The sequence below is a fragment of the Stigmatopora argus genome, chromosome 2, assembly GCF_051989625.1.
Source record: "Stigmatopora argus isolate UIUO_Sarg chromosome 2, RoL_Sarg_1.0, whole genome shotgun sequence".
Lineage (NCBI taxonomy): Eukaryota > Metazoa > Chordata > Actinopteri > Syngnathiformes > Syngnathidae > Stigmatopora > Stigmatopora argus.
In genome coordinates, this window is record NC_135388.1 from 1588800 (window position 1) to 1607500 (window position 18701).

Genomic DNA, 18701 nt, shown 5'->3' on the forward strand with positions numbered 1-18701 from the left:
CAACTATTCAACTAACAATTCAATTCAATCATCATACTTGTACAGTATTCCCTCGAATTTCGCGGATAATGTCGACCAGATTTGGTCATGATATTCGAAAAACCGCAAATTAGCCTCCCCCTATTATTACGTTTGCAGGTCCATACAATTTTACGAAGTGTAGATATTAATTATATGGATATGTAAATACTGCAATTTATTACTATTTTTAAGAGAATGTATGTATAACAGTGGTGTGCCATCAGGGCCTTCAAGGCCTTCTCTGCTGGCCTAAGAAATATCTGAATCACAGACTGATGTTAATTATATTTTGTCCATGAATACTTATGAAATAATTCCAAATGGCCTGTTAGCTAACTTTCATTGCTTTTCCCCCTGGTTGCACTGCTTCCAGATGTTTTCATTGAAGCATTTAACCAATCACATTTCAGCCATTATTTGTTGCCAGGGTCAGAAATCTGCCTCAAGGCCTTCACAATCAGTTCTGCAGGCTCTGCTGCATTAAACAAGCGTTACCACAATGCCTTGTCGCAGGCGTAGGGATACGTCATCGCTTTCACCAAATATGATTGGCTAGTGATTAGCCAGAGCTACCAAACTGTATATGGAGCGAGCTGCACAATCAAATATATTGTTGCGTTGATGTAAAGCCATTTTCAAGACGGACTATGCCAGAAATACGACAGGACAGGCTCGACTTTCAGCATTAGCTTCAATGGCGATAGAAAAGGAGGAAAGAAAGGAGGATGGATATTGTGTACAGGTAAAAAGGATTTTTGGTGAGTAAAATATGGCTATATTCCTAAATAATATTTCAATTGTATGAGGTTATTATTGATTATTTTTTGTGTCGCAGCTGTAGCTGTAGTAGAGGTTTTATAGCCATAAAATAGTTTTTGCTGAAGGTGTCACCAGAAAATGCACGGACCGCAAATAATGTATAATAATTGTGTAAATACTCTCCAGTAATCCCTCGATTATCGCAACTTCACTTATCGCAAATTCACTACTTTGTGATTTTTTTCTGTTATTAATTATTATTATTTTACTTCAATGCCGAGTCTAGTAGCAAGAGTAATTTATTAAATCTGGCGTTCACATGACATTTATGATCACATAAGCCACAATATTAACATTTTGCTACGTGTGTGCTGTGTTTTGACTAGATGAGAATACTCACTGCAAACCCTCCCAGTCAAAGCAAATTGGACATGTTGCACCCTGAAAGACAGCAAAGAATCCCATGAGTGGCCTATATACGGTTAAACAAATCACAAAAATGGATAAAATAAATTTAAAAAAATCAACAAATGTTTCACACTATTCCATTTTATTTGAATTTCTAAAGGCTCAGCCTTATTGGACAATTCAAGAAAAACACACTTCACATTTCCATTATTGGAAGGTCAACAAATAAATCATTTTTTCAGTAGTCAAGCACGCCATTTTTTTGCTTGTACGTTGCGTGTTGGACAACGTACGATCCAGCCATCTATGTTTGCGAGGGTGCCGCCTCCATCTCCGAAACCAGTTTCTTGCAGTAGTACAAAAACATGTCACAAAAATCATTGGCTTCACGTAACATACGCTAGCGCTAACAATTAGCACGTGGCAAAGTGCGCTCAGACGCCGGCCTGGCGAATCGTCAATAACGATCCATGGAAATCATCTTTTCCCGCTCCGTGGTCTTGTAGGTCACGTTTTTAAAGGTTGATGTTGAGCTTCTGAACAGCGGGTTGGTTCCCTGAGAAGACACACCAAAATATTCCCAACTGTTTTAAATAAAAAAATGGAAAACGTTCCGTGGATTGAACAAAAAGTCACAAAAACGAACATTATTGTCAAAGTGATTTGAGGAGTTTCATTAAGTAGCTCTTGGGAATCGTGGGATTATTCCACGGTGGGTTTACAATGTCATTCACTGAATTCCTGATCCCTGCAAGGCTCGCGGGTGGGGGTGCCGGAGCCTATCCCAGAAAATTATGGGCACCCGGACTAGAAAAAAGGGCAACGAGCATTTAAGCTAGGGGCAATTTAGAGTTGAATTTGCTTAGCATTCATGTTTTGGGGATGTGGGAGAAAAGCATACCCAGGGAAAACCCACGCAAGCCCGGGGAAAACATGCAATCTCCACACAGGAAGGATCGGATCTGGGTTCGAACCCTCGGGTGTGCAATGTTTGATTCATAATTCATATTTTTCCAGCAAGGTTCATAATTCTTGGGACGTTCCTTCCTTCGAAAAAAAAAACGGAAAACGAAATATCCGAGATAAAAGCCACCTTTAAGAGTTTTGAAGAAGCTCACCGACTCCCACTTTGCCTTGGCCCTTTCGGCCTCGAACTTGGCCACCTCTTTGCGGTCGTGAACCGACACCAGCACTTTCCAGACGGCCAGCAGGATCAGTCCGATGCACACGATGGACAGGGACACCCCCAGGACGATCAGAAGGACGTCGGGCGGCTCGGGACATCCTAAATGGACACGCCAGAGCGCCATTAAACTCATTCAGTTACACGTCATCATTTTTTTTTTGCATTACATTACATTTTTACCTAGTTCTACAATGTCTTCTGTGTCTGTGCATTTAGCATATATTAGCTTAGCATGCATGTTTTTGAGAGTCCCTGAAGAAAACCCACAGAAGCCCAGAGAGAATCTACTAAATCTACACAGGAATGTCCAGACCTGGAATCGGACCCGCGACCCCAGAACTGCGAGGCCGACGCTCAAACCACTATCCCACCGCGCCGCCGTATATAATAAAATGAACTAAAAATCCTGACAAACACCACCATTGTTTGCTTTGCTAATCACAGGTCACAAGGAGAACCAATCGGAGCTAGGGTAAATTAAGCACACAATTAGCTTAGCATACATGTTTTTGGGGAGTGTGAGGAAACCAGAGTACCCAGAGAAAACCCACACAAGCCCCTGCAGGGAGAACATATTGACTCAACAGAGGACTGCCCAGACCTGGAATCGAACCCTTGGTGACAGAACTGTGAGGCAGACGTACTAACCACTCATCCACCGTGCCACCATATATAATAAAATGAAATAAAAATCCTGACAAACACCACCATTTTTTGTTTTGCCAATCACAGGTCACAAGGAGAAACAATTACAGGGGGGCAATTTAGCAAACAATTAGCTTAGCATGCTTTTGGGGAGTGTGAGGAAACCAGAGTACCCAGAGAAAACCCACACAAGCCCTGGGAGAACATACGAACTCGACAAAGGAATGCCCAGACTTGGAATCGAACTCATGGTGACAGAACTGCGAGGCAGACATATTAACCACTCATCCACCGCACCACCATATATAGTAAAATGAAATAAATATCCTGGCAAACACCGACATTTGCGGCTCGCCTTACCGTAAAGGTGAGGATCGTAAACGGTGAGCGCGGCATCCCCCCCAAGGACGCTGAAGGAGATCCAGCACTGGTTTTCCGACATCAGCGCGCATTGCATAAAGGCGCTCTTGTCTACTTCTGAAAAGAAATTGGAACACGTACCAATCGTCAATTGTGTATCATCTTCCCTCGATGGGAACGTAAAAAGATCTCCTGGCCTTTGTGATTTCCATATCAAAGACCACATGTCAGTGTGAAATCTGCACTATTGTCTGGCATCGGAAGGCGGGAAAATCCTCGTCGGTGATCAGATATCGTTCTCGGGTTTGTACGAGAATACGGTCATGCCTCTACTTACGAATGCCTCTAGATACGATATTTTCAGGTTACGGATTTTTTCATATGCAAATGAGTGCCTCTAGATACAAAAAAAGATCCAAGTTACGAATGTCAAGATCATACCTGTCAACATATAAATTTTTCCTGTATTTTATACGTTTTTGATCCTTTCAAAATGTGTACGCAGTATAACATCTTTTGTACAGAATTTTTTTAAGTACGTTTTTTGCAAAAACGATCTGTTTTTTTTTTTACCCATTTAGGCTCTAAAATTGTCAAAACCAAAATTGTCGACTGCTAATATTGTTAAGCTTTAAGCATGATATGCACTTTTTTACTATATAAATATAACGCGTCAGCAAGCAATGTACCCAGACAGTCAAGCTGTCAGCGACATTTACACAATCTTGAATTTAGTGGACCGACTGATTGGGTTTCCCGTCCAATTTGGAGAAAATTTTGGACATTTTAATCACTTAATAAGCGGAGCAATTGGCCGAGGTTGCCAGGTATGACAGATATCCGAAATTTGCTCAGCTTGTTTAGTCCCTGTAAAAGATGGAGTGACCAGAAGTACCACAAGGAGGATATTTGTGGGTGGGGTTACTACTTTTGAATCATTTACCTGCTGTTGTGTTGATATGAATCTTAGGGAGGCTGCAGTTCCGCTCACATACGAGCTCGGCATCCTGGTTGGCGTGGAGATGGCACTCCACGCATGTCCTGTTGCAAAACACGTATGTTAGCATTTGTTGTCAAACCCTGCGGTCGCTAGCAAAAAGTTCAACGGGAAAAAGTTGGTCGGGACCAAAGAAAGCCAACTACGGTATTGGCCCGAATATAAGACGATGTTTTTTGCATTGAAATAAAAGTAAAATGAGTAGACCTACATGGCAACGGAGCAGGCGTCTCCACAGGTGGGGCACTTCTCGCACAAGTTCCCCGACGCCCCCGCCACCAAGCACACGCACTGGCCGCAACGGCACTCGCCGCGGCCGCTGCAGGGGATTCCATCTTGGGTGAGGCAGGCCTCGGTGCTAGCGCTGCAGTTGCAGTATTCGCCCGTCCAGCCGCTCTGGCAGCGGCACTCTCCGCAGTCGCACTCGCCGTGGCCTGGAAGGTTAACGGGTCAAATTAACGGGTGACTGGTGGGAGCGCGCCAAAGTTAAAATGCAATTCGCCAACATACCACAAGGGGTTTTGACCTGGAACTCAACTTTCTGACCTCTATGGGCATGTATGACATCATATCGAGCACTAGGATTCCTATCAGATGAATCCTGATGCTTTACTTTAAGACAATAATGTCCATTTTTGTATCACAAAAAAAAAGAATCAAAATTGACCTAAATATACATTTATATCTATTTAAGTAAACATGGTTCATGTTAGGCGGCCCGGTGTAGGGGTGGTTAGCATGTCTGGCTCACAGTTCTGGGGTCCCGGGTTCAAATCCAGGTCAGTCCTCCAGTGTGGAGTTTGCATGTACTCCTGGGTCTGTATGGGTTTTCTCTGGGTACTCCAGTTTCCCCCCACATTCCAAAATCATGCATGCTAAGCTAATTGTATGCTAAATTGCCCCTAGCTGTGAGTGTAAATGGTTGCCCGTGCCCTGCGATTGGCTAAATAAATCAAATTAATAAATAATGCAATAATAAAAATAAATAGATACAAATACAAATACAAATAAAAATAATTAAAAATAATAAATATAATAAAAATAAAGTAGTAATAAATATAAATAAATAAAATACAAAAATAAATAAAATAAAACATGTAATAAAAAATGTAATTAAATATGAAATATGACCTTTTTTTTTAAAGGACCTTCACTGACCTCCGCAGAGCTCCCCACGGAAGCGGGCGCACGAGAAGTTGTCACACTCGCAGTAAGTTCCGTAGATGCGACCGAAGGGGGAGGGGTCGCACGCGCATTTCCCGCAGTAGCAGCGCCCTTGACCGCTGCACTCCTGGGTGGCGTTGTCGGGCGAGCAGTCGCCCGACGGGGCGCCGTCCTCGTCGCATTCGCAGTCGGCTCCCGAGAAACCGGGCTGGCAGGCGCAGACGCCGCAACGGAAGGTCCCCCGACCCAGGGCGCAGCGACCCGGCTCGGGCTGGGCTGACCGGGGACAGCGGCAGGAGCACAGGGACTCCAAGCGAATGTCCAAGGTGTCCTGGAGACCCACCGGCTTTAAGGAGAAGTGGCGACTTCCGGACAGGCATTCGGGAAGCTCCACGGACACGTTGAAAAGGACCTACGGACGGACGGACGTTAGAGGTTTTGCGACCTGACTTCTGGACGGCCTTCCCATTAGACCTGGGCGAATAAACGGTCACCGTGGTCATCGTCCAATCATTTTTGTCAATGGTACCAATCAAATCCAATCCAATCGAATGTAATCAAATGTAATGGAATATAATCGAGTCGAACCGAATCGAATCAAGTCGAATCAAACCGAGTCGAACCGAATCGAATCAAACCGAGTCGAACCGAATCGAATCAAGTCGAATCAAACCGAGTCGGACCGAATCGAATCAAGTCGAATCAAACCGAGTCGGACCGAATCTAATCAAGTCGAATCAAACCGAGTCGAACCGAATCGAATCAAACCGAGTTGAACCGAATCGAATCAAGTCGAATCAAACCGAGTCGAACCGAATCAAATCTAATCTTTCAATAGATTTAAACTGAAATTACAAATTCATCCAATTTAAAAAAAATGGCAAATTTACATTATTTCTTTTTGTGAGGCTGAAAATAGTCTGCTTGCCAATGGTGATGATGTCTTAAGTTGGTTGTTTATTTCATGTCGCACTTTTCGTTTGATGGCAAATTTAAAAAGACATGGTAGTTATCGTGAGAATTATCAATAGAGCTGAACTTAAAAAAATAATAATTGCAATCCCAATTTTTTGTCCCATCGCCCAGGCCTAATTGAGGTAATGAAGGCCACTGACCGTCTGTCCAGGTTTGACACGGGAACAACGCTTGAGGTCCGAGAGGACCGTGCCATCGGGACAAACGGCGGCGTAGGACATGCGCAGCTCTCGCGTGTCTCCCACCACCTCCAATTCGATCTCCGACCGCAATTCCTGCCAAAGCAAAAAAAAAATCAAATTATTTTTTAAGGCAAAAAGGCATTTTTCAATCCAAAACTAAACTGAACATTTCCTGTTTGAAATAAAAATAAAATAAATTTCTTATGTTATTATACTGTTTCTAATTTTTTAAATGAAAAACAAATAAATGGAAATGTCAATTCAAATATATTTTTTATGTTTATTTAGAAAAAAATATCAAATCAAAAATTTCAGTTGAAAATGTTAAAAATAGAAAAAAACATTTGACTTTAACCCTTTCCTATTTTTCATTGTAAAATTAGAAACAATGAAATCTATTCATGAAGACAAAAATTGTCTCAATTTTTAAAGTGAATTCAATGTGTTTTTTATGAAGAAACACAATAATAAATGACTAAAATGTTGATTTAAAAAAAATACAAATAAAAAAAATACTCTTCCTATGGACCTCAATAACACTCTGAAGTTGTTATTTATTCATTTAATGTCATAGAATTTAATCCTTTGCCTGCCATTCATAATGCCAGCTGTCCAATTCAAGAAGGAGAGAGTTGTATAATAATATAAAGTTTATGGAATATAGTAAATATGGTGATTTATGCATACTAAACACTTAAGTGAGGAAACAGAGCGGAATTGTTCGCACTTGACAAAACTGTCATTGAATAAGGAGAAATGTGGCCCCCGCCAAATAGATTTATAAAAAAATAAAAAGACAAAAATAAAGAGTAGAAGGCACCAACGCGTCAAACATTTGGTCGGGACAAGACCGGACTTGCTGGTGAACAAATTCCCGGGAGGTGCAAGGAAGCGAAAAAAGGAGAAAGAATGAAAGACGGACTGTCAAAAAAAAAAAAGAAAAACTGACTCACTTTGTACGCCGTCAAAATCAGTTCCAGGATGTTGCGAGAATCCGCCGCCACGACGCCAACGGTGGCACCGGGGATGAGATTTGCATAATTCTGTGAAAAACGAGAGAAAAAAAAAATAGAAAAAAAAAATTGAACAAAAAACACAAATTCAGTGCAATGGCAAAGAGCTGGGACAGAATTTTTTGTCCCCTTTTCACCGTAACATTCCTTTAATAGTGCTTTCAAAATGCATGGCGACCAGCGTTCCATCTTTTTATATCATAACCTCCAATTGTATTGGGATGAATAACTTACTTCGTAATTGGCCTTCTGCTTTTCGGTGACAGCAAATATCAGCAAGATATTGTTTTCCACGACTTTGTCGATCAACTGACCCAAGGTGGGATACTCCTGGAAAGAAAAATCCACGACGTGACGAACGGAAACCCAAGCGGAAAGGAAATGGACTTGAAAACCTGCACTGTGGACATGGAGTATTCATTGTTGGCGTCCAAGTGGCAGCGTCCGTCGTTAGGGATGACGATGCCGGCCATTTTGCTGTCCATCCCGAAATGTGAGTCGGCGTCGCTGACAAACACCAGCAAGCGCATGGAATCGTTTCGCCAGCCGATCCTGTCCTGTCGGGAGGACAACGGGCTCAGATTGGCCGTCGGAAACGGGAAAGCTCAAACCGGAAAAATGTAAAAGCGCGAACGGGAGAGCGGAAAAATGGGAAAGCGGAAACGGGAAAGTGCAAACGGGCAAATGAAAAAGCGCAAACGGGAAAGCAGAAAAGCGCAAACGGGCAAATGAAAAAGCGCAAACGGGAAAGCGGAAAAGAGCAAACGGGAAAGTGGAAAAGCGGAAACGTGAACGCGCAAACGGGAAAGCGGAAACGTGAAAGCGAAAACGGGAAAGTGCAAACGGGAAGGCAGAAACGGGAAAAACGTAAAAGCGCAAACGGGAAAGCAGAAACGCGCAAACGGGAAAGCAGAAAAGCGCAAACGGGAAAGCGGAAAAGCGCAAACGGGAAAGCGGAAAAGAGCAAACGGGAAAGCGGAAACGGGAAAGCACATGGGCTTTCCCGTTTCCGCTTTCCCGAGCGTCCGACTCACCCCACAGACGGCCGCCTGCACCACGGCGTCGAAGCCGCACTCCGGCACATCCACGTTGGCCGACACCCGCTGCGTGGAGACCATCTCGTTGAAGGCGTCCGTGTCGCTCGTCAGGGACAGGACATGTTTGTAGCCGAACGTCGGCGAGCAGGTGGCGCCGGCGCTGCTGTAACCCGCCAAAAAAAGGAAAAACACAGGGAGGAACTTGGGGAAGTCAAGTGATTTGGATTGCTTCATTGATCATTATGAAAGGGTTTAGTTGGAGGACCGTGGAACCAATTAGAGAATTTACTTCTAAAGTACTGCTCTACTTACGAAACAAATTCTGGAAGCAATTGATTTTGTAAGTAGAGGTCTCACTGTATATTGATTTTTGCAACCTTTTGCCAACAATTTAGAATGGGGATAAATTTTTGTTTTTTGACTCTCCCGATATACGCCGCACCCTTAAAATGGTTGAATTTGACAATTTCTCTCGTATAAGCCGCCCCCTGATTCCCAATTTTCACCCACCTATTTATTCATGGTTTTAATAGGGAGTACAAATGTCTTACTTTGAAGGGAAAATCTTAAGAAAAATCATCACACATGCTATTTCTGAGATACTATAGAAATCAATTTATAATTCAAAATTTCTAAAGGGTGTTGCCTGCACGTAGACAAATTCAAAAAGGAACTCACGTGAGCACTACAACTAGGAAGTGTGTCCGTAGCAGTCTAGTTTGTCATCCCTAGGCAAGATGGCGGCGCCCTGAGCGAGCACAAGTGAGTTTTTTCATGTTTTATGCTAGATATGGTTTATTTTTTTCTTGAATTTCATTCATAGACGTCAAAATAAATTTTGTTTAGCGTTTTATGTTTATTTTTTCTCTATTTTGAAATAAATGACAGTATAGACCGCATTGTCTTGAATTATGGCGTTTCGTGCATGTCAAGTCTAATTTGTGCGCATATAAGCCGTACCCTGGATTCAGTCATCATTTTTTTTGGGGGGGGGGGGGGCGACAAATACGGCGCATGTATGTGAGAAAATATGGTAAATACGTTGACATCCGTCTTACCTGCAAGGGTTCGCTAGCTCCTCTTGGGTGATTTTGATGAATGGCAGAACGGGTTTTTCCACGAAAGAACCGAAGCCCATGCGGAATTTGCTGGTCAGGTTGGCCATCTTCTTGGACAGAGTGGAGCCCAAGTCCTTGATGGTGTTCAAATCGTCGATCATGGACGCCGACAGGTCCATCAGGTAGTAGAGGTCCACCGGGTAGTCTTCCGTGTGCTGGATTTTCACTTGAAAAGTGGCCTGACCGCCTGTTCGGAATTCAAAAAGCCGTCAGGTTCCGCGGAGCACCGGGAAAAGGGGACGGGTCAAAATGGCCTACCGGGTCTCAGCTCGAGCACCATTTTCTGGGGGGAAATCTGAGTCAGGTTGAGGTCGCCGTTCCTCCTGCCGAGCGGTCGCTCCTCCAGGATTTGGCTTTTGGAAACGGGGAACTCCAACAGGCTGGCGGCGCATCCCCGTTCCAGCAGGCGCTCGGGGGTGTCGCACCGTTGGCTCGCCGAGGACCAGTCGGTGAAGTTCTGGAAGAAGGAGGCGGAGCGGAAGCGGGGGATTGGCTGAAATGTCTCCGGGGTGCTTACCTCCTGAGCGCACCAGGCGCAGTGCGGACTGAGTCGGAGGCACGCATCGCAAGTGGCGGCGCTTTCGGGGGAACACGAACCTGCAGGATTTGGGTAAAAAAATTGAAATTAAAAAAAATAAAAATCACTTCCTGACTGGTGTGCAATTTATTCCATCACAAAAAAGGACAAAATGTCACGTAAACTCAAGTCAACTTTGGCCTCAGGTCGACTCAGTTCAACTTAAACCCCATCGAGAACAATATTAATGAGTAATAAAATTAAATAAAGTTCTTTTATACCGCAATTTGCATACTGACTTTAAACATTTTATTATATTCCCATATTTTGACAGTAAACCAGCCAATATTTGACCAGAAATTCAATTTCTTTAAACCCCATAGAGAACGAGCCACAATATTAATGAGTTATAAAATGAAATAGTTATTTTATTCCGCAAATTGTCATACTGACTCTAAACCTTTTTATAATATTCCCATATTTTGACAGTAAACCAGCCAATATTTGACCAGAAATTCAATTTCTTTAAACCCCATCGAGAACAAGCCACAATATTAATGAATAATAAAATGAAATAAAGTTCTTTTATACCGCAGTTTGTCATTCTGACTTTAAACATTTTATTATATTCCCATATTTTGACAGTAAACCAGCCAATATTTGACCAGAAATTCAATTTCTTTAAACCCCATCGAGAACAAGTCACAATAATAATGAGTTAAAAAAATAAAATAAAGTTCTTTTACACCAGTTTGTCATACTGACTATAAATATTATATTCCCATATTTTGACAGTAAAACCAGCCAATATTTGACTAGAAATTCAATTTCTTTAAACCCCATTGAGAACGAGCCACAATATTAAAAGGGTAATAAAATGAAATAAAGTTATTTTATACTGCAGTTTGTCATATGGACTATAAACATTTTATTATATTCCCATATTTTGACAGTAAATGCAGCCAATATTTGACCAGAAATTCAATTTCTTTAAACCCCATCGAGAACAAGCCACAATATGCGAGTTATAAAAAAATGCCATTTTTTTTCTGTGTGAGAATCAATAAAATGATCCCCAAAATAAAATAATAATCACCCCAATGACTAAAAATCCCCCTCAATACCAGTCTAAACTAGTTTTTTTTTTAAGCAAAACAATGGACAGGCTGACTGACTACCCGCCATTGACAACCACAGACGTCCATTTCAAGAGCGAGGCTTTTCACCACCGTTAAAAAACGGATTGTCCGTCGTCCGTCGACGGCGGCGGGTTCACCTGGCGCCGGCTCACCCTCGGCGGTGGCGATCCAGTAGCGCAGAAGCAGGCCCAATAGGAGAAGCCCCATTTAGCAAGTCCAGGACGCGACCTCACTCGCTCGCATGTTTACCCGTTGCCGCCAACGCCGCCAACGCCAGCTTTATGGCGTCTTCCGCGCCACTCCGCCCGAGCAGGAGCGAAGGAGACGCTGCACTTTTACCTGGAGAGGAGGAGGGGGAAATGTGGGAAAAGGGGCGGAGCAAAAGGAAAATGAGTCACGTCTCACCTGCCTGCCTGCGCGTCCGTCCGTCATATCCACTTCGGCGGTGCTAAAACTTCTCTGAACTTTGACCCTTTTAATGAGGAGGATTTAAAACAGAGGTCACCGAGTCCGGTCCTCGAGGGCAAATGCTCATATTTCAGTGCCTTTGACGGCAGTAGACGTCCAACCCATTTTCAACTGAAAAGCACCAACACACAAGAAGGAAATTCCCACCGAAATCAATAGGAAATGACCCCAAATTTACCAAAAGTGACCTCTAAGTACCCTAACATGACAAGGAACTGACACAAAATGGAGTCACTTAGAAGGATAGATGCCCAATTGACTGAAAATGCTAATTTTTTAGTGCCATTGACGGCAGTAGATGTCCAACCCATTTTCGACAGAAAACCACCAACACACAAAGAAAATTCCTGCCAAAATCAATAGGAAATGACCCCAAATTTACCAGAAATGACCTGCAAGTACCCTAACATGACAAGGAACTGACACAAAATGGAGTCACTGACAAGGATACATGTCCAATTGACTGCAAATGCTGATTTTTCATTGCCATTGACGACTCTAGACGTCCAACCCATTTTCAACATAAACCCACCAACACACAGGAAGGAAATTCCTACCAAAACCAATAGGAAATGACCCCAAATTTACCAGAAATGACCTGCAAGTACCCTAACATAACAAGGAACTGACACAAAATGGAGTCACCAACAAGGATATATGTCGAATTGACTGCAAATGCTTATTTGTCAGTGCCATTGACGACACTAAACGTCCAAACCATTTTTAACAAACCCACCAACACACAGGAAGGAATTTCCCCCCCAAATTAATCGGAAATGACCCCAAATTTACCAAAAGTGACCTGTAAGTACCCTAACATGACAAGGAACTGACACAAAATGGAGTCACTTACAAGGATAGACGTCCAATTGATCAATTCATCTTTCATTGCCATAAAGTTCCCCTTTTAATGGGCAAAAACCAAATGGTCCAGCCCACAGGAGATGTCGTTAGAATGAACCTAGCCCACCTAAAACCTAAGTCCCCTATCTTTACCCAGTCTTTCCTTTGCCCTCTCCAACGCACCTGAATCAAATAAACATCATCTTTGGATCATTGGATTCAAGCGCAATAGCAGAGGGGGGCGTGGATAACACACTGATTAGGGGCCTTCCGGGACCCAAGCTTGACACCCCTCCTTCAGAAAAAGTGGAAAAGTCCGTCGCAGGGCAGAATTGCGATGGAGGGAAAAATGTTTACATTTAAAAATTGTTTAAGCGCCGTCTGAAAATATGAAAATATGAAAATATGTTACTTGTATTCCCAACGTAAAGCCATTGTCATTGAAAAAAAAACATAATTTCAATGCCATAAAAGCGTTTAGCTATCTCTTTTTTTGTAGCTAGCTTAAAGTGTGCAAAGCCTCGGCAGTGAACTTTGACAAAAGGCCGAGGAGCCACGCCATTTGTAAATAACGACTTTCTTGCCGCGTCGTTGCTCGGGCACGTAGGAGGCCGTCGATGATTAACCGCCAACGCCGACGACCTGAACGTGATTCATAGTCTGGTCGGGCTTTTTTTGATTTATTTTTTTTCTTGTGGTGACGTTGGACTTCCTTTGAAAACAAATGCGGGGGAGTGGACGGAGGTGTTGAAGTGTTCGCACCTGCGGGGCAAAATATCAGCACATTTCCCTTTGCTGGGGACCAAGCCCCTCCCCCTCCATCGGGGGGGGGGGGGGTTGCTCACGCCCACCTGTCGCCCCAAAATATTACACGCTAAATGAACTCACGCTAATCCTTTGTATCGGATGCACTGTCTGAAAAAGGGTTGTCAAATATGTACAAATGTACAGGAAGTCACCCAAAATGTACAGGAAGTCACTCAAAATGTACAGGAAGTCACCCAAACTGTATAGGAAGTGACCCAAAATGTACAGGAAGTCACCAAAAATGTAAAGGAAGTCACCCAAAATGTACAGGAAGTCACCCAAAATGTACAGGAAGTGACCCAAAATACTCCAAAAGGTACAGGAAGTGACCCAAAATACTCCAAAATGTACAGGGAGTGATCCAAAATTCTCGCAAATGTACAAGAAGTGACCCAAAATGCTCCAAAATGTACAGGAAGAGATCCAAAATACTCCAAAATGTACAGGAGGAGACCCCAAAATGTACAGGAAGTGATCCAAAATACTGCCAAATATACAGGAAGTGACCCAAAATACTCCAAAATGTACAGGAGACCCCAAAATGTACAGGAAGAGACCCCACAATAATAATAATAATAATAATAATTATTATTATTATTATTGTGGGGTCTCTTCCTGTACATTTTGGAGTATTTTGGGTCACTTCCTGTACATTTGGCAGCACTTTGGGTCACTTTTGGCACTCTGGCAACACTCCAAAAAGTACAGGAAGTGACCCTAAATGCTCCAAAATGTACAGGAAGAGACTCCAAAATGCCCCAAAGTGTACAGGAAGTGACCCAAAATGCTCCAAAACGCCCCAAAGCATGGACAAATATTGTCATCTTATCCTGTCATATCCAAAAGCAGAAAATCATTCATATTTTTGGGATGGCTTTAGATGAAATGTGTCCAATCTTATTCTAAATGAATCCTAGACGCTCGACAAAGACGCATATTAAAAATAAATAAATAAATAACCTCCATGTTTTTGGGCCTGGAGCGTGGCGACTCACCTTCAGGGACCTCCCTGGAAAACATGGCGCCCCGTGCGGGTGCGTCGTCCTCGCGCTCATCCGCTGAAAAATGGCGAGCGGCGTTCATTCGGGGCGGTCGTCCAATCTCACTTCCACAGAAAAGCCATTGTGACGGCGCCCTTTATGAAGCGTGGGTGACCCCGCTGCCAACGCGGGTGAGGCACTGTGTGTGTGTGTGTGTGTGTGTGTGTGTGTGTGTGTGTGTGTGTGTGTGTGTGTGTGTGTGTGTGTGTGTGTGTGAGATGACAATGAGTGACAGTAGCAACTGTTGCCGGGAGAACTCCAATCTCTGCCCCAGCATGCGTTGATTCTGTATGGGGGGGTTGGGGATGGAGGGGGCGGAGTTTAGGGGGCATACTCCGTTTGGGTTGGCGGGCCACATTCATGCCAACTAGATCCCACTTGATTTCTAGCCCCTCCTAGTCAAAAATGATTGGACATCTAACCCCGTCAATGGCACTGAAAGATGAGCAATCACAGACAGTTTAAGTCACAGGTGTCAAAGTGGCGGCCCGGGGGCCAAATCTGGCCCGCTGCATCATTTTGTGCGGCCCGGGAAAGTCAATGATGAGTGGCGACTTTCTGTTTTAGGATCAAATTCAAATGAAGTTTATGGATGTATATTATATTTCCTGCTTTTCCCCTTTTTAAATCAATAATTGTCATTTTTTAATCCATTTTTATTTCTTTTGTGTTTTTAGTTCAAAGCGCATTTTGTAAGATCTAAAAATAAATATATAGATATTTTCCGTTTTCCACTTTAATATTGAACATCATTAAAAATATATTTTGTTTCCATTTGAAATGAAAAACATGGTTAAAAGAAATTTTCCATTACTAAGAAGAAAAAAAAGCTCAAATAAACATTACTTTATATCTATAAAAAATGACTATTTAGGGCTTTTGATCCAATTTTTTTAATCCAATTAAAAAAAAAATCTAAATATTAGATCTAAAATGGTCCACATGAAATGGAGTTGACGTTAATGCGGCCCGCGAACCAACCCGAGTTTGACACCCCTGGTTTAAGTTAATTGGACATTTATCATGGTCAATATGCTAATTTGGCGTCATTTTATTGTCATTTTAGGGTAGTCTTCCCTCGATTATGGCAAATTCACTTTTTTGCTGCTATTACCGTATTTTCTCGCATATAAGCCGTTTTTGTAACTAAAAAAAAGGATGTACGGCTTATATGCGCACAAGACTTGCCATACTCTTTTTCACCAGTAGATGTTGGCAAATTAACATTTACTATTAAATTTTTCTTAATATTTTCCCTTCAAAGTAACATATTTGTAATCCCTATTAAAACCATGAATGTGGAGGTGAAAATTGGCAATCAGGGGGCGGCTTATACGCGAGAAATTGTTCAATTAAACTATTTTAAGGCCATTTTAAGGGTGCGGCTTATACGCAGGGGCGAGAAAATATGGTAGTTATTAATATGTGACTTTGATTCTCCTTAAAAATGTGGATGAGTTGTGCGAATGACATTGAGGGTGCCGAATTAGCCATTGTACCCCACTTGAATGGCGCGGATTAGAAATGCGGGTGCCCCGCATCTAACCTTGGCTTTTCTCAAGGGATTACGGGCCATTTGTCCCTTCAGCTGTGCCGAATTCAAAGCCGAGAGATCCTCGGCATGCTCCACGTGTTCGCCGCCTTGATGACATTAGCGGCGGAATGCCATTATTTTGGGGGCGGCGGGCACGCGGGTATTCTTGGACGTGCCGTTGGATGGCGGCAAATTTTTGTGAGAGGGTCACAAATACACTTTAATCCTCTAAAATGTCCATTCCAGAGTCCACAAATGTGTGTTTTGAGGGTTAAAATGAGTGTGGGAGTTTTGAAAACTTTATTTAAATGGACAGTCTTCATGTAATCACGATATGAGTCATCGTGAACATGAATTATCATGACAGATGTCAAAATATATCTATTTTTTAAGGCCTACAGGGTAGTGATTAGATGGTAGATGTCCAATTCATTGCGACTGGGCGGGGCCAATTGGCATGTTTTTTTATTTGACAGTGTCATATGACCGTCATAATCCTGGCATGACCCCTGTCATGAACATGAATTCTCATGACAGATGTCAAAATATTTTTTTTACCCTTACGGGGCGGCCATTGATGGGGGTAGATGTCCAATCCGTTTAGACTGGGTGGGGCCAATGAATGTTTTTGATTTCAATGCTTCTTATGACAGTCATATAGGATTGTCACAGTGGCGGAGCGTCAGGGCCTTCAAGGCCTTCTCTGCTGGCCTAAGAAATATCTGAATCATATATTATATTTTGTCCATCAATACTTATGAAACAATTCTAAATTGTCTGTTAGCTTCCTTTCATTGCGTTTAACCAATCACATTTCAGCCATTATTTGTTGCCAGGATCAGAAATCTTACAAACACCGTACAAATCGTACGGTGTTTGTAAGATTTCTGATCCCTGAATATTCCGTTTTTTATAGATTCTTCCTAAGTACCCTGATATTATTATATGATTATAATTCAAGCAAATTTATAATACTGATAAACCTAACATTCCTAATAAGCAAAGCGTTCATATATATATAATGTTTAATATCCAAAATAAAGCATTTCAAGCACATAAAATATTGATAACCCCCAAGAGTCATATAAAAGAAAAGTGACTATTCATCAAAAGGGGGTCATGGCCACAAATGAGAAGCAGAATCTCGAAACGACTTGAAAAGTTGTCTCAATTCAACAAAAAACGGCGTTTAAATACTCACTTGTCCTTGAATAAGATGGTCGTGCAATTCAGATGTCGCAGAATGTGACTACTCTGTGTTTTGACTCCTCAAAGCTATTTCCCGCTATTTCCCACCCAGAATAATAATAATCGGACATAGGCTGTTTCGACGGTGTTTTTAATAGAGGCAGAACAAGTCAGAAAAATGGGGGGCCTTGATACAAATGAAGGAGGTCGAGTACAAAAGGTGTTTTGAGATCATTTTATTAATCAATAGGTGTCAATCAAATTCTATTCTATTAACCTCTAATAAATCAGAGTGCAAAAGCGTGCAAGATTCAATATAAGAATACAATTCATATTTCAGATTACAAAAGTTCTTTTAATCCATTTATAAAAAAAAAAATAAAAAAAAATCTAAATATTATATCTAAAATGATCCGGCCCACGTGAAATAAAGTTGACGTTAATGTGGCCCGCGAGTGGTGGCCTGGGGGCCAAATGTGGCCCGCCGTCTCATTTTGTGTGGCCGGGGAAAGTAAATGATGAGTGGCGACTTTCTGTTTTAGAATCAAATTCAAATGAAGAGTATAGATGTATATTACATTTCCTGATTTTCCCCCTTTTAAATCAATCATTGTCAATTTTTAAATCATTTTTCCCATGTTTTTAGTTCAAAAATCATTTTGTAAAATCTAAAAATATATTTAAAAAAAAGCTTGACTAAAAAATGTTTTAGATCTATAAAAAACGGAATATTCAGGGATTTTAATCCAGTTCTTTTAATCCATTTATTAAAAAATATCTAAATATTAAATTGGTTGGTCCGCGGGCCGCATTAACGTTAACTTGATTTCATGTGGGCTGGACCATTTTAGATATAATATTTAGATTTTTTTTAAATACATGGATTAAAAGAACTGGATCAAAAGCCCTGAATATTCTGTGGTTCCGATGTTTACGCACACAAGCGACATGGAAAAGGCCTTGAAGAATTTGGAGGCGAATAGAGCAAAGCATAAGCCCACGTCCTGCAGTAGCGTTCACTTGGAAGGGTCTTCGACGTATTTCAGGAGTAGGTAGACTAGAACGCCCTGGGGGAAAATGTCAAAAGTCAGAATTCAGACTTCAAAATTCACATTTCAGACTTGTGGACAAGAAGGACAATATTTTGAGGCGGCCATTGTAGTATATTAGTCTTGTCCGCACGTTTTATAGGCTAAAGGTTTAAAGAAGAAAAAAAATCAGAGATCCTTTAGCAGAAAAAAACTATAATTTGAATAGTCATAAATGAAAACAAAAAATATGTTATGTATTATAAATGATG

The 18701-nt window shown here is 41.9% G+C and overlaps 2 protein-coding genes across 4 annotated transcripts in view; both read right to left on the minus strand.

Annotated features, from left to right (window-relative positions):
• Positions 1–1313: 1313 nt before the first annotated feature.
• Positions 1314–13006, minus strand: itgb6 (integrin, beta 6). The gene is made up of 17 exons (XM_077625542.1): positions 12843–13006; positions 11927–12100; positions 11674–11860; positions 10383–10462; positions 10124–10322; positions 9806–10052; positions 8745–8910; positions 8106–8267; positions 7945–8040; positions 7651–7740; positions 6656–6790; positions 5535–5952; positions 4588–4810; positions 4323–4420; positions 3380–3496; positions 2307–2473; positions 1314–1744 (listed from the first exon to the last, which is right to left on the minus strand). The coding sequence occupies exons 3-17, from the start codon at positions 11726–11728 to the stop codon at positions 1646–1648; spliced, it is 2352 nt and encodes a 783-aa protein (XP_077481668.1). The 5' UTR covers positions 11729–11860; positions 11927–12100; positions 12843–13006; the 3' UTR covers positions 1314–1645.
• A 4615-nt stretch (positions 13007–17621) lies between these two features.
• The window catches only part of LOC144092573 (ATP-binding cassette sub-family C member 12-like), a 5502-nt gene continuing 4422 nt past the window's right edge, over positions 17622–18701 (minus strand). For all 3 annotated transcript variants that reach the window (XM_077625507.1, XM_077625498.1, XM_077625517.1), the window contains one exon: positions 17622–18468. In XM_077625507.1, the coding sequence (XP_077481633.1) occupies positions 18418–18468 (51 nt within the window). In that variant the 3' untranslated portion in view covers positions 17622–18417. The remainder of the gene's footprint in view (positions 18469–18701) is intronic.

Coding starts and splice junctions, on each gene's coding strand:
- itgb6 (XM_077625542.1), bottom strand. CDS start 11,728: ATGGGGCTTCTCCTATTGGGCCTGCTTCTGCGCTACTGGATCGCCACC. Junction 10,323..10,382: donor GCGCCTGGTGCGCTCAGGAG/GTAAGCACCCCG, acceptor TCCTTCTTCCAG/AACTTCACCGACTGGTCCTC. Junction 4,421..4,587: donor GACGCCTGCTCCGTTGCCAT/GTAGGTCTACTC, acceptor GTTTTGCAACAG/GACATGCGTGGAGTGCCATC.